General features: G+C 42.2%; 2 protein-coding genes across 2 annotated transcripts in view; one reads left to right on the forward strand and one right to left on the reverse strand.

Moving 5' to 3' along the window:
- Window positions 1-17,682, forward strand: part of LOC119647672 — a 118,797-nt gene extending 101,115 nt beyond the window's left edge. Inside the window, exon 11 of the mRNA XM_038048750.1 lies at window positions 16,473-17,682. Within this exon, the coding sequence (XP_037904678.1) occupies window positions 16,473-16,625 (153 nt within the window). The 3' untranslated portion in view covers window positions 16,626-17,682. The remainder of the gene's footprint in view (window positions 1-16,472) is intronic.
- The window catches only part of LOC119647676 (cilia- and flagella-associated protein 298), a 300,430-nt gene that overhangs the window by 265,301 nt on the left and 11,654 nt on the right, over window positions 1-23,475 (reverse strand). Inside the window, exons 3-5 of the mRNA XM_038048753.1 lie at window positions 23,288-23,446; window positions 23,122-23,232; window positions 22,943-23,059 (exon numbers count right to left, since the gene is read on the reverse strand). Coding sequence (XP_037904681.1) covers window positions 22,943-23,059; window positions 23,122-23,232; window positions 23,288-23,446 — 387 coding nt within the window. The remainder of the gene's footprint in view (window positions 1-22,942; window positions 23,060-23,121; window positions 23,233-23,287; window positions 23,447-23,475) is intronic.

A 23,475-nucleotide genomic window follows, 5' to 3' on the forward strand; every position in this document is an offset into this window, starting at 1 on the left:
CTAGCTAGATAGTGGAGAATATCTTATAGATGGTACTCAGCAACATGATGCCTCTATAATTACTGCACTGTGTGATATCTCCCTTTTTATGTATGAGACAGATAATACCTCGTTGCCAATCGTCAGGCATTGATTCGCTGTCCCATACCTTGAGCACAAGTTGATGAACCACTTGGTGTAATTGGTCGCCTCCATATTTAACCAATTCGGCTGTAATTCCATCGGCTCCTGGTGACTTATGATTTTTTAGCCAGTGAATTGCACGCACTGTTTCTCCTAAACTTGGTGGTGGCAGTATTTGTCCGTCGTCTTCAGTTGGCGGGACCTCCAACTCGTCGATGTTCTGGTTGTTCAGTAGCTCATCAAAGTACTCAACCCATCGCTCCAATATGCCCATTCTGTCGGAAATCAGATTTCCCTCTATGTCTCGGCAGGATGAGCATCGAGGTGTATAAGGCTTCATCCTGCTGACTTGTTGGAAAAACTTCCGCCGTCGGGCCTGGTGCGGTTGCTCCCTGTACTTTTCGAGTTCACGGACTTGTTGGTTTTCCCAGGCTTCCTTTTTCCGTCTGTGAAGTCGCTTCTCCGCTCGACGGAGTTCGTGATAAGTCTCTGCACGTGCCCGCGTTCTTTGAGAATGCAACATTACTCGGTATGCAGCATTCTTCCGTTCCGTTGCTAGCTTACATTCATCGTCAAACCAGCCGTTCCGACTCCTTTTGCGGCTGGGGCCAAGTATGTTTGTGGCCGTATCCATGATAACGTTCTTCAGGTGATTGTGAAGATCATTTGTTGATGCTTCATCTCCAGGTCCTCTGTTGACTGCGGTTATTGCGGCATCCATTTCCCTCTTATAGGTGTCGCGGAGGGTTGTGTTGTGGATGGCTTCAGTGTTCACTCTCACCTGATTGTCAGAGGTGGTATTGTTATTCGAGCTCGGAACACCATGCCAACGAGATAGTGATCCGAGTCTATTTTGGCCCCCCTATATGTTCTGACATTCATCAAGGCTGAGAGGTGGCGGCGTTCGATCAACACGTGGTCAATTTGGTTAAAAGTGGTCCCGTCTGGAGAGGCCCACGTATGTTTGTGGACCGCTTTCCGCGCAAACCAGGTACTTCCAACAACCATTTCGTGTGACCCTGCTAATTGAATAATCCGCAGTCCGTTATCATTTGTTTTTTTCGTGTAAGCTATGGGAGGCAACGTATCGCCTGAATACGTGCTCCTTCCCTACTTGGCTGTTAAAATCCCCAAGTATGATTTTGATATCATATCTAGGGCAGGCTTCGAGGGTTCGTTCTACTGCCTCGTAGAAGGTATCCTTCTCCGACTCTGCAGTCTCCTCTGTAGGGGCGTGAACGTTTATGAGGCTTATATTTCTAAACTTGCCTCGCAAGCGCAGAGTGCATAGCCGTTCGCTTATGTTTTCAAAGCCGATAACAGCAGGTTTCATTTTTTGGCTGACTAAGAAACCTACTCCGAACACATGGTTTACTGGATGACCGCTATAATACATGGTGTAGTGGCTCTTCTCCAGGAAACCGGTCCCTGTCCATCGCATCTCTTGTAACGCTGTTATATCAGCCCTATATTGGGACAGGGTATCGGCTAGCTGCTCATCAGCTTCATCTCTGTACAGGGAGCGCACGTTCCATAAGAAAATGCGCAAATCGTTCATCCGTTGTCGTTGCCGGATCCGTCGTTTCAAAGTCCGTCCTGTCCGAGACTCCTGTTGTGGCTTCGTAACAAGTTGTTTTCCGTGTAGGGTTGTTAGCCCTACCCAACCCCCAACCTGGAGGACCAGTTGGTACAATTTGTCCCGTTTTTAGGCGCGGGAGGCTCGCCTTCATCCTTCTCCGTCTGCAGCTTTTCGTTAAGAAAGAGCTCCCAGCGGTCACCACGTAGAGGTGGAGATAGGATTTGGTAGTAGAGCATTTCCCAGGTTTTATGCTCCATCGTGGGTACCAATCCACGTTTCGCCCTGGGACTTATACTACCCTTTGACCACAAATATACCTTGTTCGCCAAAAAACTCAATTAAAATGGAAATTTTAGTGCTAGTAACCTGCAAATTACGAAATTTTCTTGCTAATACCCTTGACTTTCGAAAACAGTTTATGACTGGTTTCTGAAGTGTACGCATGTCCTGACAACAATATTGAGGACTTTCACCAACTTGAGGGAGAGCGTGTGGGACGCCGGACAGCATTTCTCTTCCCTATGTGACATTGTTATTTTGTACTCTGGAAAGCCTAGCTTAAACTAAAAAGGATAGAAATTTGTAGGCCAGCAATCTGCAAATTTTGAAGCTCTTCTGCTACCGAAACGTCAATCAAGCCTCAGATAGGGACTGGCTTCACGGCGATGACCTTTGGCTGTCGAAAATAGTTTATGGTTGCTTTCTGCAATGTATGCACGCACGATATCAAAAGCCCTTAAAATCTTTTGCTTTCTCCAACTGAAAGAGAATCCTGGCCATTGAGGCTGAATGAGCCTACGCAAATTGAGATTATGAGACTCTGGAGAGTACTCAACAGCACTGTATTTTTGTACATTCTGTACTGTAAGTTCAGGAAAGACTTCCTAAAGGTGATATTGTAATCATGATGATGATCTTTATGTTAAAAGGGAATCTCCTAATACGCGCCATTGGCGGCAAAGTCAAACGAGCGCAGTGCCAGCTACAAGGTCAGTTAGGTTTCGACTGACCATCTAGGAACGGCTGGTTTGACGATGAATGTAAGCTAGCTACGGAACGGAAGAATGCCGAATACCGAGTAATGTTGCATTCTCTCTCAAAGAACGCAGGCACGCGCAGAGACTTACCACGAACTTCGTCGAGCGGAGAAGCGACTTCACAGACGGAAAAAGGAAGCCTGGGAGAACCAACAAGTCTGGAAACTAGAAAAGTACAGGGAGCAACCGCACCAGGCGCGGAAGTTTTACTAACAAGTCAGCAGGATGAAGCCTTATACACCTCGATGCTCATCCTGCCGAGACAAAGAGGGAAATCTGATTTCCGACAGAATGGGCATATTGGAGCGATGGGTTGAGTACTTTGACGAGCTACTGAACAACCAGAACATCGGTAAGTTGGAGGTCCCGCCAACTGAAGACGACGGACAAATACTGCCACCACCAAGTATAGAAGAAACAGTCCGTGCAATTCATCGCCTTAAAAACCATAAGTTGCCAGGCGGCGACCAATTACACCAAGTGGCTCACCAACTGATTCTCAAAGTATGAGACAGGGAATCAATGTCTGACAACTGGCAACCCCAAGCCAAACACAGCTATTCCGACCGATAGCCAAGCCTCCCTTAAAGCTTTGCACTCAGCGGCGACATCTTTCAAGCTGATAGGATTGTGCACTGAGCAGTCTGGTCAAGCGAGGCTCTGCTTTTGGCAGTCCTTCGGTGGGCTTTGTCTGCGGCTCGCTGGTGACTTTGAAAGTCAAGTGCGATTTGGCCGCCCAAAACGAGTTCCGATTCCGGGAGCTTTTGGGCTTGACGCGTGAAAATGCATACTAGATTATCACGGCTTGCACAGGTTATTGGCCTACAGAGGACTGTGCCGCCAGACTCGATATGTCGAGTATGTTGAATATGCCCAAAGCTACGAAGAGGAGGATGTAACCAACAGGCAGTTCCTTTGAAATTGTGCTAGATATATTGAATCACGTAAACTATTTTTGTAAGATCTCATGGAGATTTCTCCACAGCCTCCAAAAAAGAACAGAAGAAGTTTCTAAGTTCTAAGGTCTACTCCAATACCAAAGCTCAGATAGGACCGAGCTCTAGGAAGCTCAATAACTGTTAATGGTGAAAGATTGTGTAGAACACTCACGGAGAAAAGAGATCCGGAACAACTACTTTCCATGTAGCTTGCAACGAAAGTAGTTAAGCTGTTTATTTATCAAATATAAATGTAGAAATCAACGGAGAGTGAAGATCAAGGTCGCAATTTGAAAGGTGAAGAAGAAACCAACGGTACTAATTCCCCAAAAGCAATTGTTATATCTAGAAAGGGCAATTTACCGTACATAGAAATTTCAAGAAAATTGAGACTGACCCCGATCTGAGAAAAGCAAGTGGAAATGTTAGCAATATCTGAAGGACCCAAAAAAGCGATTTAATATCCGAAAGTAAGCCGCGAATACGTGCACGGCTGCTATGCACCACTAAGGTTCATATTGTTGGAAGGGGCCAAAGGTGATTGCCAGCAACCTACCTGACAATATTGTTCTCGACGCAAGGGGCTGAAGTCCAAAGGTGATTGTCGGTGGCTTCAGAGAGATTAAAGTGAGTCGTTGAATGAATTATCTTACAGCGAACAAGCATGCTTGTATTACAAGAAAATAAATACAGAATATCGTAATCTACCAAGGAGGCCCTTCATATTTTGCATATAGCTTGCCTGTTAATAAATTCGTAGGGCTATGGTGAAGAAATGGGTGCTGTTTGGTTCTGCAATAGGACACCCGTGCTGTAACAATATTTGTTTAGTTAGTTTAATTTAGTGTGGGGAGCGCCAAGGGGCAACGTCCCGTTGAGAGCCCTATTAGGGTTTTCATGTTCCACTTCTTAAGGGACATACAAAATGCGTGACTCCCTGTTCCCTCAAGCCATATTTTCGTTTGCTGGCACTAGTTCAAATTTCTCCACTCAGCTGCGTGAATCCTTGCCATTTCCCCCTTCAGAGTAGACCTGACAGTACATGACCGGATGCCAAGTTCTGGCCTCGCCATTGTGAATTCGGAACCTTGCCGAACTAGTCTCTTAGCTTCCTCATTACCAGCGATGGCACCCATGTCTGGAATGTTTCGTTCAGTCAACCTAGTTTCAGCAGCATCTGATGACAACTCCACTCCAACTGGCTTGATATGTCGTTGTTGTTTAGTGCTGATAATACTGCTCGACTGCCGGAACAGATTCAAATAATGCGACTCCTCTTTTTGCCGCAAATATTCTTCTGTTGCCAATGGAATGGCATATATCTGCGCCTAGAATATGGTTGTCATTTTTCCGAGAGGTCGAGCCAGTTCCATAATTGGAATTGGATTCCCCGAGAACACTCCTGCGCCCGATCCGTTTTTCATGACTGAAACGTCGGTGAAGATTATTAAGTCTGTAATCCCAAACATTCGTAGCCTTTTATAGACCATTCTCCTCTAATCATTCATCATCACTTTACGGCGGAATATGTCTTTTAGAAGAATCTGAAAACCATATGATCGGTGTGTATCAAAGCCACCTGATGTTTGCGAAGACATATCAGATGGTTGCATGACCGTCAGACTGGCCACCTTTCCACGCGCCAATAGTATCAGGCCTATATGCGTGGTTATCTGCTTTTCAATTCACTTCCAAACGAATTGGGGGTAAATTTGGAATAGCTTCAAGTGCCACGGTCGGCGTACTATTCATTGCTCCGGTAATACTTAGGCAATCAAATCTGCGTCCGCAGCTTCCTGCTGTTAGCAAAGTTTAGTCCCCACTACAAGATATCAACTATACTACAGAATTCATAAAAATTGTCCAGCGGCGAAGGGCACGGAATGTCGTCGTGTATCTTTGGGGATAGGGACGAGGTAGCTAACTGGTCCGTGACCCATGTGGTTAATCTATTGACGTATCTTTGCTTAAATGGTTTTGCTGAGTGTGTTTTCCCATCCTTATGGCAAGCCGTGAACAGATGAGCGCACAATAATGCACTTCGTCACATAAATAACACTAACACCAAACCTTATGCGTGGATTTTTTCTCCCGCAATTACCGTCGGCGGTGGAAAATGCGTAACGATTTTTCTCCACCATAAAATTTCCAACAATTCACTGGGAGTAATTATAATTTCTACCCACAAAGACACCAAAATAATGATATTTTTCTAATGACAGCTTTATTTACTCTACACAAACTTCATCCCTTCGTTTCATATAAAATACCAACCCACACCAACTTTCAACAAAGGATTGCCTCCAGGAATTCAATTTCAACCACAATTTCCGAAATTACATTTGAAGGAATACGTGCTCCATTAATTACACATTTTTTGCATTTAAATAGCTTTTGATGATTGTTGTTAAAGAATCAACCGCAAAATTACCGCCCAAAGGAAATGTACACATAATTTTGGGCATTACTTCTGTTTTGTTTACCCCAAAGTAGCGCCAAGGACCCTGAGCATAAGGGTTCATTATTACGATATATCATATTTTTATAGATTCAGGTAGGGTCGGGATGAGAACCATAACAGCGTGATACAAACACATTAATGTACGTCTGGTTTTGAATAATTCATCGAAGGGAACAGGAAGAAGAAGTGCTGAGCTTCAGGTCTTCATTTATGTACGGAAAGTACTTAAAAATGTATATCGCTATATATTCGTCAAGAATGAATTATTTATTGCACCTTATTTGAGTAATAGAGTTCTTTTCCTTATTGATCTAAAAGTGGAATTCTCAAATATCTTCCTTAACAGGTTATGGTAAATAATCACCCAGTTGGTGTCCTATTCACTATTGAAAAAAACACTCCAACATTGTGTATCCAATCTTTGTCTTCCCATTAAAATAATGACAGAATATATCCTCCCAAAATTATGATAAATAAAATCTAAATCTTCCAAGTACCATACCAAGATGAGTACAAGTAAGAGCGCAATATCCCTAAAGGTTATCCTGCAAGTGAAGGACTTGAAGGCTTGTTGAAGTGAAATCATTTTGAATACCCAGCTTGGTTACAGCTATTAGGGACTGTAAATTGACAATTAGGCAATCACACTGGAGAGCGATACAACAAATTTAGCCTCGCACACCAGTCACTCGAGTTCATCTTTGCGGGTGAAGTGTGCAAAGGATACGAAGTAATGAATAATCGATAAGCTTGCATGGTGGGGTGTCCTGGGAGGACTATTCAGTGATTTCCGCCAAGAACATAACTTAATGATATGTAACAAGAACTAACTGGGCTGGCTTCGGATGTCTTGGAGCCAAATTAAGTTAAATTGAAAATATGTTGGCATTAACAAGAATAAAGATACTCTAGAGCGAAAATTTATTCTGTACCCGTGAAATTTCTGGGATATGTTAAGTAGGTGAATTGCTGATGTTAATGGTGTTGGGGAACTGGTAGGTAATGAAATTATAACCCTAGCTGCTCATTAGGTAGACGCTCGCTTGTGTACATGAGACATCCATGGAACGACTGCAGAGTTGTACTAATTAGGGTGAAAGTATCTAGATAAACTGCCTGAAGAAAACTTGAAACGTTGCGTTATGATTCGGAATTGCCTCATACGATGTGTGTAAGTTAAGTAATGAGACTGATTTGCTCATTTGCTTTATCCGAATAGAATAACAAGTTAATATTGTCTCCCTTTAAATAACTGCCTTGGGAAGCCAATCATCAATATTGTCTCCCTTTAAATAACTGCCTTGGGAAAGTAAGCAGCAGTGGGCCAGCCATACGCTGATCGGTTACTTCGATTTAAATACTTGAAAGTTTCCTTAGATTGCTCCCTGGTGGTATTATTTCAACTTTGGACAGACGAAAAAAAATCCAAACCTATCATCATATGCCCGAGCAAGGTCAACCCACCTTGGCATTCAAATTACCCATTAGGAGCACAATGTCACCTTTATAAAACCTCTCCTGAATTCCGTGTAATTGCTCATAGTAAGCATCCTTTTCCACTATATCGGAAATCTCCGTTGGAACGTAGCACTGCACAATTGCAATGCTCTTTAACCAGGACCGTAATGTGGCAGTCAAGATTCTATTAAAAACCTCGCTCCCAGCTCAAGATTGAGCTACTTACAGTAGTCGACCACAGCAGTCTTACACGAAGTTTCTGTCCCCTACCACCGGTGCTCAGAGGTGGCAGGGAAGAATAGGGGGCGGCAACCCTGTCAGCCAAACCAAAACCAAGTGACCGAGGAGAACCTGGCAAATGCTCCAAAAGCCTAATTAGGACGATCAGACCCGAGTCTGCACGGGGACTCATCTGAAGTGGCAATAGTCACGGACCCTTACCAGGGGTATACTGATACCATGGGAACCGGGATAGCCCCTGGACTCACATACTTCAGGAGAATTCCTGTTGTATGTGCGTTCAGTTAGGTTGTTGGCGATTGGCCCCCTAGTGGGAGTTTCATGGGGGTTATGGTTGCGTTCAAGCGAACAGAGACCTTCAGGCCTTGGCGTGGTGTTGCATTTCAACACGGGTGCCGTACTCCTTAGTTCGATAGAGATTTAGGTAGGTCTTGCATCCACCAGTATGCTGAGCCATGCACTTAGTATAGACTGGTACCGTTGTTCCTTGTTACAGCGGGGCTCTGATTGTAGTCATAAAATCAATCCGTGTCTTGAGGAGACCGTGGGATTAAGTCCACAAGACAGGTACTCACGTAAAACCCCCTAGGACTCACTGTTCCCTACCATCAAGCTTTCCAGAATACAAAAGTACAGTGTGAGAGAGTAGTACTTTCCTGAGTTCCACCATTTCATTTCGCTTAAGCTCAGAATATCCACCTTTTATCGCTGGAATTCTGGTCACGTTGGAGATACTGTTATAGAAACCAACCATAACTCTTTTCGATAGCCAAAAATCATAGCTATGAAGTCAGCTCCTATCCGAGGTTTTGTTTAAATTTTGATATGACGAAATATTCAGAATTGGCGGGTTGCTAGCTCACAAATTTCTTTTAGCCGCCTTTTACGTAGAAGACGCACTCAAGAGAGGTAGTATCTCAGAGGAATCGGATGTCTTAAGGAGAGCCTGACCGGGCTCTATTCTAATACCGATGTTTTTTCTTCTCATCATCGATAATGTTCTTCATGCTGTCTGATCCGTAGATGAGTTTAATGGGTAATGTCATATTTCCTCAAACATCCCCACAACACTGATAACACCTGCTTACTGTCAGACCGAGCTATGGACTTTGGTTCTCGACCTAGAAAAGGAGAAACCACAGTCGGGCTGAACATAAACACCAACAAAACCAAAATTGTCAGTCCTCAGAGTCCGCAGACGAACTCACTTTGGAATCTGACGAAACGTTGTGTGCAGGGCGCAAAGTGCAAGTTTAAATTTTCGAATATAGTAATCTATCGCCAAATGATCAGGTATGAGGTATGAGGTGGAGCTAGTCATAAAATCTCATATATAGACACTCAAAGGTTAGAGAAGTAGCAGAATACCACTCCGGATGATTCTGCAGATGTCGGAGATCATTATGCCAACGAATAAGGAGTCCGAATTGGTTAATGGCTCTGACGAAACAGTTAAAGACCCAGCAGCAAGTCCTTAAGATAAAAGGGATTACTGCTAAAATCGACATTTAAACCTCTCATGGAAGCGTTGATCAGGAACTATTCCCAGGAAGAGCTAATTGAAGAAATAAAGGCAACAATCACGCCACTTCAGGCAACCGTAGGCTCTCTAAAAGTAACCATTGACTAGGCCTTTGGTCGGTATAAACCTCTTAATTCGTCTTCACCCCAACTATAATAATAATAATCGTTAGCGCAATAATCCAATTGAATTAGGACCCAACTATAACCAGTAAAAACTGGAGCAAACGCCCCCTCAGGAAAGTTTACATCATTCCCCGTTGGTCAATATCCAGCTCCAACGCAGACAACAAAACAACCGGCGGCTGTCCCGAAGACTTCTGGAATACTAAGGCACCAACACCGACCATGAAGGAGCTAAATCTGAAAATTCCTCCTCTTGTTGCCAATGAGTGGCTTGATGCATTTAAGCAAATGAAGAACAATATTTCCCAGCCCCTACCGAATTACTAATTATTGAAGAAAAATCTGACAACTCACACCAGATTATTATAAAGACGGTGGTAGACTACTCTCTATCGTTAAGAAAATTCTTGTGGAGAGTATAGCAAGTTTTTCACATATACCACCTGATTTAAAGGCCCAATGAATTTCCAATGTCATCAGCGTCAAGCCTATCGTCACAACCCAGGCGAAAACCATGAATATCCAGGTGGAACTCTGATTGGTCACTTTTAACGGCAACTTCCATAAAGACCACATCAAAAACATAAGGAAGTCCAGCGTATAATATTTGCCCTCAAAGAAATCCGAAACATACAGATGCTACAATTCAAAAATTGCCAACGAATGCAGCTAATCAATTGTCATATTAAAGTTGTGTCATATATGCACCAATTCCGAAGGCAACGACCACCTTGACCAAGTTTTGTTTAGGTCGTGATGAGGAGAAAGGCTGAAAAACAAGCGCACCCTCCTATCCCACCCTTATCCAAAACATTCGAGCGTTGAGCTGTCCCACTGCTAAATCGGCTTCAATCTTTGGCAGGCGCCATGCGAAACCGCCCAGTCTTACCCAGCAAACCCCAACACCATGTCCAATCCCGAACTCATCGAATTCGCAAAGAAATCGCATAAATTTTTGCGTATGTTCAAGGCGATGGTTGACATCCTAACTTCCACCAACGGACATTAGAATTAATGAATTGAACATGGGAACGGAGGTCCATCATGAGCGCAAACTCACTGACACTAATTAGAGCTATTTCTCGACGAAGACAAGCGCCACATACTGCTCCTTTGTGAAACCAAGTTGCACTATCAGTATAAACTCAGCTTTCCCAAATTCAAACTTTTCGGTACCAACCGCCTACAATCGATTCCTCGCTCCATACGTGGGTAGACCACAGATATCCTCATCGCCGAGAAATTCTTGTCTCACCAATGTTTCCCTTCCATTAGCAGCTTCAAATCACTCGAAGCCACTCTTATTTTCTTTGAGACCCAATTGTCTCGGCTTCTCGTTACTGACGTTTACTGCCCCAATCCCTTGATAACCACGATTTCTAACACAAGGTGAATCCTGGTACCTAACAACAGATGAAGACCACAACACCAAGCACCTTGGGCTTGATTCGATGCACGGCCATGATCAAATAAAAGTGCTACTTTTAGCTTCTCAGTCTGACAGGTCCCCTCTTCCTATTGGCATTGATGGGTAATATTTATGCTACTTTATGGGAGTAACGAGTGAGTCATTCTAGAACTACGTGGCGTAAAACAATGGAGGAAGAATGCAGGCTTCTCGGAAAACTGTGTCGGCAACTTCATTAAGGTAAAATAAATGGAATATTGCTCCAAGTTGTCAACGCAGATGGGAGCATTATAACTCATGGGACGGAAATGAAAACAAAATGAGTGCAGTATTGCTGCAAACTGGTCCTTTTGTAATTGCTCAACCCTCGTCTTTGATTTTGGTTAACCATGATGGTAATTTTGACAAAATTGGATATATCATAATGAAGTGGAAAAAAAAATAAGTTAGCGGTGAAAAAAGGAAATATTGCACGAAATTTAACAAACTTCTCCGACGGCTCGGATCAAGATAATAAAGAAACAGATAATTGGCACCACACAGAGCCGTGGATACAACAGGGCATCTAGGACCAGCAGAGCAGCTTAGTTCCCGAGATCTGTTCAAGAAAAGACAGCTGAAAATCAAAATGATGATCTAGACTTTTAGCTTCTTCGCATGAAAGATACTCAACCTAATTACAACTCTCCATCTCCTCTAACTCCAACTTTTCCTTTAAACGAAATTCTGATCCAATTTATCAATGCACTGCCTGGTGGCACTGTTATCATTGGACGTCTCCTGTATCTCATGGACTCGCAGGATATGCCACTAGACTTCTACCCTGAGAATAGCAAATTTATCTTGCCGTCGTAAAATTGCTAAGATATTCCCATGGATGACCGTGATTTTCCTAACCACCTCATGATAGGATGACCTACCTACCAAAACGTGCTTTACTAAGTGAAGAGAACGGTTGTTAAACTTGGTATCACAGTCTCAAATCCCATAATGACCGATATGCTCATCCGTTCAAGCTGAGTGATTTACTCTAACCGAGGCTGTGAAGTTGTGCTGTGAGGAGTATACGGCGATGTAACTATCATGAATGTCATACTGGTTCAAAGACCGCTGAAATCCATAGACCTCAGGGATTCCGAGGACATGAAAGACTCTCTTCTCAAGGTATTCCATCCATGACTGAAAACTTCGAAATAGAACCGAGAACAACTATTATATTACATCAATGTTTCCGGTGCATGGTACACCACAACGATGCGGGCCATTGGAGGTCGGATCATTTGGTTGGAAGCTTTATGAATATAGCCCTGCGCAATCGCAGTCTACACAAGGGTGTTACCAACTCTCCCATGTGCACTTAAAGAATGATCCTGGACCCAGGCTCCCAAAACTTAAAAGCTTGTTGTTTTTGCAACTCAGCTTCCGAGACACGATTAATTCACTTGTATCTATCTATCGCATACCTGCAGAGTAAGGAATTTATTAAGATTCTTTCGGATACATTCTGACTAGTTCATCAGCCATTTGGGCGAAGCGGGGTCAATTACCATTCCGAATGTTGTGCATTCAATGTACGCTCAAAATTTTACGCACTGCCTTCACCGCTGACAAGCATTCCTGCTCGATGGCAAGCAAGTTTCACTGAACTTGAGTAAGATTTTTCAATATATACGCTATAGGAACTTCATACCTCTTCTGTCTCTTTTGCATCAAAAACACTCCTATGTTGATTTGCATCACAAACCAAAAGGCTTGGACAAAATGGAACTGCACAAAACCGGCGCCGAAAGGACATTCCTTTTAAAAGTATCAAAGACAAGGAAAGGCAGCTTCCTCAGACGAGCAATGCTAAGCCTTTTTCGGAGACATATCTGTCAGCGGAGTAGTCTGCAAAGCGAAATGCAGCAATACCAGCCACGCATTCTCAGGAACCACCGCAGTTGTTTGATTGTCTGATGGGTTTCGGACGCGAAAAACCCGAGATAGCACCTACCTTCGCAGGATTGGTACAAACCGTCCCATTGCCTACGGTGTGCGCCAAGTATCGAGCCCCCTTCGTTACAAATTTGCTCTTCCGGAAAGAGCCACTTTGGACAATAGGCTCAAATGCTTCAATCGGCATCTCTGAGAAGCGACTCATCCAAGTACACGAATGCTTGGTGGTGCAAATGAACAGGGAGGATTTTTTCTATCAAGCCCTGCGTGGTTTGATGACCTAATCGCGAACTGATAGAGCATTAGGCTTGGCACTTTGAAGGCACTTTTTATCTCTAGACTCCTCATTCAGTGGAATTTACCAGAAAGCGTCCGTCGGTCTAGATATAATAAATCCTAGCCTCCAGGAGACAGCTAAAAATCCACTTCATGGGAAGCACACGCCTCGAGGCAAAAATGCACTTTATCAGGTTTCACCCGTGATTCATCGGCAACTCATAATGCCTGCCTCCTATCGATCTTAGCACAGAGGATCGACAGAGATTGAAATGTATCTCCGCTTAACTGGCTTACAACCATGGAGATCGATAATGTCATAAGGCCTGTACGTCCAAAGTCCTACACCTCGAATGACGGAACGCTCCCATCGAGTTCTGCTTTATGGTGTGTTGTCAACTGATATTGGATTGCGTTCCCAACAGTTTCAACTGAACAAATCGAAGGTAGAAATAAGTTTAGTGTGAGTTTGAACTTGCGACTTACCGACGGGATAAGGAGCTTGCTTTCAAGTGACTAATCCCGTCAGCTGTCTTGAGGTCGATGCACAACCTCTCCCATTTGCATCGACCATTGCTATTTCTTTTTCAAATTCCAAGCCAAACAACTTACGGTGGCTCCAAGACTATGTCATCCGCATATCATGGCAGGGCCAGCCGCGCATCATTTGTCGCTAATGCCGTAGACAAAGCGTTGAACCGAAGACTTATATGTCGTCAATCCTGCCTCCCGGGAGCTCAGCCGCCTATTATTGTTGTATTTTTATGTGCAAAGACCTCAGAAACGGAATCGCCGATTTACTTGCAATGATAGGTATGGATGACATTACCGTGTTAGATGTTGTTGCAATGTCCACGCAATTACGTGAACCCGAACATCCTCGTGACCGAAATAGAGTTCTGGAATATGACAACATATAGATAAAAGGGTTTGAGCATATTCGGAATCCCGCAACCGCAGTTGAAGACTCGGGGACCCTGCCAGCTTTAAACGTACGTCAATCTGCAAAGAGTTCGAACAGATCAAATTTTACTTGGAAACTCAGTGCTTAGACTAAGGATTTCCTGAGATGAAAAGCTTCTCTTAGTCTTCACTCAATTCCTTAAACTCTCAATAGGCGAACCGTACTGACCGAGAGGAAAAGAAATTACCTCTGTACGTCAAGTCTCAGTTCACGGCGTGGCAACTCCATTAATCTATCCCTCTTAAATAATTCTCTAGCTAGTTGGCTAACAAACGCTTAGCTTTATGGAAGCTGCCCTTACATGAATCTTGGGTACGACCTGGTAAACTGCTGCTGAAAAGGGACCCCGCCGATTTATCCGAAAAGTTGGTGGTAGCCCCTGTACCAATCTGTTGTTCTACATTTGAAAAGTGTGTATAGGTGCATGTACAACAACCCGGGATCCCACTGTAAAATTGCGTGGGTCAAAGCTTCCAAGTGAAAAAGGAAATGACTGATGGGCGAAAATATGATGGCGCCATCAAAACTACCTTCCAGGACGCAATGGTAGTGAAGGTACGGTCCCCAGACGTAGAATAAACTGACCATGCCTGGCAACTTAGTGGTAAATAACCGTAGTCCGTATGGTGGTCAAGTTCAGAAAAGTTGAAAAGTTAAGTTATGTTTGTCATCAAGTTATAAAAATTACATCCGTCCGAGCTACTGAGGTATCCAAAAGGACCCACCGTCATTTTTGACCCTGACTAGCACAAAGGCGTGCAGACTATAATGACAAAACCATCTTAAGTGGCTAGAGACGGGGGGAATTATCCCAAAAATCTAAAATAATGCCAAAATTTACCGTAAAGGTCCGCCCGTAAATTTTGAAGCTCCACCGAAATGCTCCGTCGACACGTGTTTACACGCCTCAGTGCTAGCCAGGCTGAAAAATGTGGGAGGCGGAGGGATTCTTCGAACTTCGATCCCTCACGTGTGGTTGCACAAAATTCAAGTGTCTTTTTGGGTGCGTGGGTGAGCACCGGATCCTGAAGAATAAAAAAAATATACAAACCAGAGGATTCGCGGGAGCCTAATGAAACAACACACGAGCTAAACCTGGAAATGAAAAAAAAAATCAAAAAGACCACCCAACCACACGCGCGGTGCCGTACAACTCCGGAAATGAGGAAAATTAAGAAAACGTAAATTAAACAAAAGAAAAAAATTAGAAATAAAATAAAGATATAGAAAAAATAAGCAAATGAGAATATATCGATTAAGGCACAAGAAAAAGGAGATACAGGCCCCCTTCCTTCGAGAGCTCTCCAGAGTAGTTCAAATGAATTGAGAAATGAACCGACTTTCAACGAAATTTATCGGGGACTAAAACGATTCTACTAGTTCTTCTTTGACAAACACTTTGGCGTTTTCTTCAGGTAAATAAATTTACAAAGCAAAAAAAGCTTTTGAAAGTGAATCTTATCCTTCTATCTTCCCTCCCCAAAACTTCCATGAAAACTCCTTTTCTTCTTCTCCTTCTTGCACCCTTCACTTCATCGTTAAATAAGATTACATTCACATTTACTGGGTTAATTCTCTGCAGTTATTTGGTATCCCAAATCAACTTTGCACTGTCCCGCTTTACGGCTTTCTTCCCCAGCAGCTTCGTTTTAGTGCTCCTCAATTAAATCGGCATCTTGACCCATTCAATAAACATTTGAAAATTATCGATGACAAGAAAATGCATTTTATCCATCGGTCAGTCGAGGCAGCCGCTGCACAACGGCACCAGAAAATCTCATACAAAGCATCAAATTGAGGTTAACTATTAAAAATGTTCGATTATGGCCCATTCCCTCCACTTATTCGTGTACACCTTAGTTTCTCACCCGTTCGAAACTTCCACACCGACCAAACTCCTACCAATCCAATTCTCCTAGTAAGAAAGCATGGGCCCATCAGACTCCCACTGGAACTAAATAGTTGGAGGGTGAACTTTCCTGACCACTGGGTCTCTCTCAAATGACTTTACTATCGACCTCTCACTTTACTCTGTAATGATTGTGTTCGCACCGCGGCTTCGAATCGACTGCCGGTCCAACCCTTCCACTGTCAATCGATCAGCCGGTCTAGATCTCTCTAATTTTTATGCAGAAAAATGCAATTTCATGGCTTGAATTTACATACATCTAACTAGTTTTTCTCTGTCGAGCAGCTCAAGGAATTTCTGCATTAAAAAAATATGTATATATGTGTGATGGTAGATATCAAATTTTGTGCAATTACTTTAATTCCTATTTCAGATAGTTAGGATAAGTAAGAGATCCTGCTAAAGAAATCTAAATGAAGAAAGAGTCAACCTTTTCCATAATTTACAAAAGATAATAATCTATCTATAACTTAAGTTTCTGTATTACTTTTATCTAGTTTCAGCAGGACCCATCAATGTTGGATGCTCATGAGCTAGCTGCTAGTACAAAATCACTACTACCAATTAGTCCAATAACTGAGACCACCGAGAAGACCTTTTCTACAACGGATACAAACGACAGCGCCGAGAAACCTTTAATGATTATATAGATGTTTTTTTCGATGTTTTATCTATTATTAATGACTAATAATACATATATGTATATTTGGGATCAAAACTACTCATACACAACCACTATCCAATGCCTCTTTGTAAAAATTTAGAACGTATACATATATATACAAAGTATAAGTTGTGTAATATCTGTAAACTTTTTTTAAACCTTTACATGGATCATTTATACATATTACATAACGGGAATATTCAATCTAAATGTATATGACTACCTCTAATCTGAATTTTATATGAGAAGAAGTTTCCAATTGAATAAACTACGTGTAAGCTGCCTTTTCTATCCTTCATCGACTGTGTTCTTTGCAGTTCTATATTAAAAAATTAATGAATTTTCTGCTTATAAACGACTACAAGGCTTTATCATAGAAAGGGATTTGAATTGTTACTCTATCTACATTTTATATTATAAAAATAGATGTTTTATAATCGGTTAATTAGGTAGCTTTATAAAAATCTTATAGTGATATTTTAGAATACTTCAGGAAATCCTTAGAGCTATTCGCCGATGATTTTCCAATATCAAAAAGAAACAATAGGAATTGCTTAAAAACTGGAAAGACATTGTATATTACACTTCAGTGGAGTAAATTAGATGCTTTGAGTTTAGCTATAGTCGCATTTAGGATAATTTTACTGCACCAAAACTCATAACTTCACTTAAAGTGATTTCAGGTATTGATGAAAAATGTGGACACCTGCAGCCTTTCAGTAGTTCACTACCGATTCTGTTTCACATTTCTAGATAAAATACATATTTTATACTACATATATGTACTCTAAAAGAATTAGAAAAATATATATACAATTTTAGCAATAATTTAAGATTAGCACGACTGCAAGGTGCCTTTCATATTAACTATTCTCTTATTCGAATAGCACAAATACGAACTTAGAATGATATTAAATTAATATTCACATTATCGATTAAAAAAAAAAAGTATATTTTACGAACTTGTGAATCCATGCAATTGTGAAAAGTACATTTGCTTCGATAGAATTTGTAACTTGAATAAATATTCCGAATTCAAAAAAGATGTTTTCTTTTAAATATCCCCTAATCACTTATCTATTTCAAAAAGGACATACTAAGAACGCAAATAGATTTAAAGAAACTGAAGATTTAGCCATTTTCGTCATCGATCATAGAAATGTTAGCTGCAAAAATGTCTCTTGCCACGCAAAATGATTCTCCCTTCAACGAAGGATAGCCGCATCACCAAAGCGTTTTGTTGTTTGGGGGACTCAATTTTAGTTTGTAATTGGGAGGTAAACAACTTTTGTGCGTCAAGTGAATAAAAGAGATATTGAAGAGAAAGGAGCAAGTTGCGAGTGAGGTGTCTTTGAGAATTCGACCGCCAAAACATCGAATCGCAATGGTAAGCGTCCAAAAGACAGGGCGAAACAATGGTGGCTGGATACGCTGGATACAATCAGGCATACAAGTCAGAACTTTTATAGAACAAAATGGTCCAATCGATCACGACGAGCCAACCCCGTTTGTGAACGAGATAAGGGCTAAAGAAAAAGAAGAAGTTCAAGTAGCCAAAATTAACAATAGTCAATAAATTATAGTCGAAAACCATAATCAGAAAAAAATCCCTAGGAAACCCGCAGTGTCCGCGGCTTACCGAGAGGAACGCTATTCCCTTCGCCTTTACCGGGGTCAATTTGACCAAATAATGTGTAATAATCTCCCTATCCTTTTCCACTCCTTCAGTTTTCTCAATTATCCCTCTTTATTTCATAATTCTTATCCCGTCCTTCATTTAAATACAAGACTCAATACCTGAACTAATTAAATTTTTGTTATTTTTTAAATAATCCAACAACTGGTCCCTTTCCCTTAAATTTCATAGTCCAATTTTAATTAAACCATTTCAAATTGTATTTGTTTATAAACTTGCTCATATTCCATATTATTATTATAGATGCAGGCTGGCGATTATTCGTGGCTAAAGGAAATGACCTGCCGTCCAGTATGTGTTGCTGTTGACGCTAAGCTCGGCATGGACATTTAAGTTCAAGGCCATGGACCGGGATCGAAAATTAGCTGGACCGGGACCGATGCCAGATGATCGTTCGACAGCCGAATAGCTGGACCGGAGAGTTGAGGCAATCAAGATTTTGATGTTGGACGGGAAGATTAGTGGTAAGTGCGTCGACGAGCATTTACAGGATGAAACAAGTCGGGATACCGGAAGCTCGCGCTTCGGGAGGTGCGAACCCACGTACCGGAAGAAACACGTGAATTTTGTGCAGTGACACGCGAGAGATCAAAGTGTTCAAAGGATCTCCCACATTTCCGAACCTAGCTATGAGCGAGGCTTGCAAGCACGTGTCGACGGATCGCTTCGATGAAGCTCCAATATTTGTGGGCAGACCTTCATAGTCAATTCCTTTTTAGGTTTTTGGGTAAGCTCTCTCCTCATAATCGTCTTCGACCACTAAGAATGATGTTTCACCATCGCAAAACCATTACGGTCATTACAAACTTTGAAACTCACATCAAACAAAGAGCAAAAATAACAAGACTCCGTCCGAACATCGGTCAGTAGTGACTGTCAAGATCTACATCAAGCTCACAACAAAATAAAAACAAACAAATAAAAAGTTAGTCCACCACAGAGTAAAACTGATCAAAGTTGGTAACCACCACTCGCTAAAAACATATGTTCATATGATACATATGTGCATGAAGGTCGTGGTGGTTCAAACCAAGTACCTGGCGTGTAGGTACAACTCAACGGTCCACTTCGGACATGGGTTGACTTAAGGACCGCAATCATAGCTTTGTCCTCAATAGCATAATGGTACTGGTTTATACTGAAAGCAAGCTCGTACCAATAAATATGAGGCTTAATTCAAACGTTTACTGCAACCCCAATTGAAAGGCACAACTGCGTATATTAGGCGGACAAAGTGTTCTTCCGCGATATGAGTGTGACCGCAACCACTATGAAATTCTCACAAGGAGGAAAACTACAAAAAACTAGGCCGAGAGCACTTCGTTCAGGAAATCAGCACATGCACATGCTTTCCGTGGTACTAGATAGCCTCCAGTAAGGCTTCGTGGCAAACTCGGGTTTGAACATCTTCCTTCAATACGCGGGACGGCACTCTTCAACGGCTTAACGGGAATCAAGTCATTACGAAGAACCCCAATAACGTCTTTCTACCATTGACTTACGGCCCTACTACTACTTAAATAAACACTCACCTTGTCCAAATTGCGGGTGTCGCACAAATACAGAGGACATGAGACAAGTCCTTTAGATCGTGAAGAGAAACACCCAGGAGCACCTGAAATGGATTCGACATACAGAAAGACACGAGGCAACTCACTGAAAGGCATAAAATGGGTTCCTGAACTGGACCGTTTTCACATATTCACAAAATTGAGGGGACTTATAAATAGCACAGACAGCATGAACTCTATTAACTTCCCTGCTGAGACTAACTAGTTGACGTCCGCCGTTCTCGATACACTGAGCAAACCGATTTCTAGCGTTTGTCGTGACTCTTATTGGCCCAGCAGACTTTATGTTAGCAGTCCTCCTGGATGTTGGTCTTCAAATCTTGTAGGATCCTTTAACGGTTTGCATAAACACGGGATTTCAAAAAAAAAACAAAAAAAAATCAGAAGGAGCCAAATCAGAAGAACGCGCCGACAACTCCAAACCGCCCCTAATCGAAATGAGGCGCCCTGGGAAGTGTTCCGCAAAAAGAGCTACGGATGCTCTTGAAATGTGTGCCAATGCTTCCCAAGCTCAACTCATCTAGCCATGGAAAAAAATCCTGTAAAATAGCTACAAGCCGGACCGAATAAACAGTCACTGCGTCTTCATTTCCCTCAAAGAACCAGGTGCCAATAATTGCAGCTAAGGATATTGCATACTGCCCTATGACTTTAGGTGAATGCAAACGCCTTTGAGGATTGGGGTTAGCTCAGTAGTGCATGTTTTGTTTGTTGACGGATCCACACAAAAGAAAATGGGGTTCATAAGTAGAAAAAAACAATAGCGCTATCAGGGTCGACTTCGTGAAGAACCTCACACGCGTTTATCCAAAAATTAAAGTCACATTCAGAAAATTCCCCCACAATTGTCATCTTGTAAGGATGAAAATGAGGGTCATCATGAAGAATTCTCTTCACAGAACAACCCGAAATTATTTTAGTTAAGATCAAGACTATTCTAATTGGTTCCAATGTTGGTTTCCAAGTTATATTATAAAATCATGTAATCTTCTTTTTCTTCAGCCTTTGTCCCGTTCACAATTGAGGTCGGCTCGTCGTCATCGGTTTCGTCATTTGACCCTATCAAATGGTTGATTTGGATGCAATCTCGAGACTTCTAAATCCCCATCTAGTGTATCAAGCCACAGTTGTTTCGGACGGCATTTTGGTCGTTTACCATCGACTTCGATGTTCAGACCAATCTTCCAGTTTTTCCACGATCGGTGCAACTCCATATCGATCGCAGATATCCTTATTTTGGAAGTGATCAAAACGTGTCACGCCAATAGTCCAACACAACATCTTCGTCTCCATTACCGCAAGACGCCGTTCATTGTCTTTTATAGTCGGCCAACACTCAGAACCTTAGAGACGGACGACATTGCGGTAAATTTTAGATTTGAGACGTTCATTGAACACAAAGAACACCAGTTGTGCAACGCCACTTCATCCAGGTTGCGTGAGCAATTTTATAACATGGGGTATTGACCCGAGATATTTAAATTGCTCAGTTCTGGGCAGGTTACTACCGCTGACAGTGATTGTGCCTGCTTCATGGGAATCGGTCGACAAAATTTCAGTCTTATTCTGATTCAATTTGAGATCGTATTGCATGAGGCGATCATTCCATTTTTGGACAATTTGCTCGAGATCATTTTAGCTATCAGATGTTAGGAAAACATTATCTGCATAAAGCAATGTATAGCAAGAACAAAGAGGAGTGGCGAAGGGGTCCTTCTTGGATGAACACGAACAGAGACACCAAGCGGTTTTGATACACTCGCCACACTACGAACTTTACTTTTCGGATCGCGGTAGAGCAATTGAACCCAGCGCACGAGTTCTTCTGGCAATAATTGTTGTCGTAAAGCATACCAGACAAATTTCTGCGGCATCCGGTCAAACGCTTTCTCCAGATTCAGAAATGCAATGTAAAGAGGGCAATGCTTCTCATGGTGTTTCTCCATGAGTAACCGCGCAGCATCTATTGCGTTAGTAGTTCCGCAGTTTTTGGCAAATTTGGCTTGATTTACGGTTATTTCAACGATTTCGCGAATACGATTGGCAAGAATGCATTCAAAAATCTTCATGGTATGGGGAAGAAACCGGATTGGACGGCAATTTGAACATTCTGTGGCACTTTCTTGCCAGTCAGATGGTGTTCTACCTTCCTGACCGTGTTCTGCCTTCCCGAAAAAACCCCAAATTCACTGAGCGACAGTCTTGGGTCCCAGCTCTTCGCTTTCCAGAGCTCAGAAGCGATGTCGTCAGGCCCTGTGGCTTTCCCCAATTTCCATCGTTTTACTGCCTCCTCGACTTCAGTTGCACTGACAGTTACATCACCATACTTTACATGGATACCTGTCTCAGGGACTTAATCGCATTGTCTTCTTAAAATACGGATCGATTTTGTGACCACAATCTTAAAAGTCTATACCGAGTCGATGGCTCAGCATTCATGTTGGTGGATGCAGGACCTACCTAAATCTCTACTCTAAGGAGTATGGCATCCGTGTTGAAACACAACACCACGCTGAGGCCCGAAGGTCTCTGTTCGCTTGAACGTAACCAACAACCTCCATGAGGTCAACCGCGTGTGATGACTCCAATGGTAGCAGAGGCCGCTTTGTGGATCGTTCCACGACTCTTCCACATTCGTAATGGTTGATAATCGCGTAAGTGGGATCATTTCTTCTTTCTTCTCACGAAATCGCCGCCACTTAATGCGCGGCGGGCCAGTGCGTTCCTCACGCTGTTTTATCGGGGACTTAATTCGCAGGACGGCAATCAACTAATATACATACATATTCAGATAAATCTTCAAATGAAAGAATTCATGTCGCAAAATTCTCATCTCTATTGTCATAATATAGGCCAGATTTTAGTGACTATCATTTCATTGTTGGCTAAGCACAAAAACACTATGTCGATTAACTATCTAAAATGTTTTTTGCTAATCTTATTTTCTCCTAACAGAAGAAATAAAATATCTTAGTCGACCCGAACATTTCTTACGTTTTGCTTATTAGTCTTCTAATTATATATATTCTCACTTACCTTCAACTGCTCCTGACGACGATATGCTTGCAACATTAGCTGCTTTCTGGCATCTTCAGAGAGAACAGGCTCTCGTCCTGGTGGTCCTTGACCACGACTTGAAATTTTAACTATTACCTGATAAAAGAATCGATCTATAGCCCATAGTAAACCACAACACTTAAAACCTTTGAACCTACTTTGGTTTTATCGTTAGCTCCAACATAATCCTTCAGGCATTTATCTCCAAGCATTTCATGACCAGCAAACCACAGAACTGCCTTGGATGGTTCGATGACTTCTTTTGATGCCTGAAACAAATCATTTTACTATTTTATAGAAAAATAATTAACAAAGTTTTCCAACCTGGGTTCCATCCAAATCTTCAGTATTTGTAAACTCCATGCGTATTGGATCATGAGGTGGAAGTTGCATAGGATAAACAATGGTTACAGCTCCCTTGAGAATATGCATCGCTTCCTCAACAGTTTTCAAAGTCAATGGTGTATTTGTGGTAACCAATTTCTACGGAAAATTATACAACAGACGTAAGT

The sequence above is a fragment of the Hermetia illucens genome, chromosome 2, assembly GCF_905115235.1.
Source record: "Hermetia illucens chromosome 2, iHerIll2.2.curated.20191125, whole genome shotgun sequence".
In the NCBI taxonomy this organism is placed as follows: domain Eukaryota; kingdom Metazoa; phylum Arthropoda; class Insecta; order Diptera; family Stratiomyidae; genus Hermetia; species Hermetia illucens.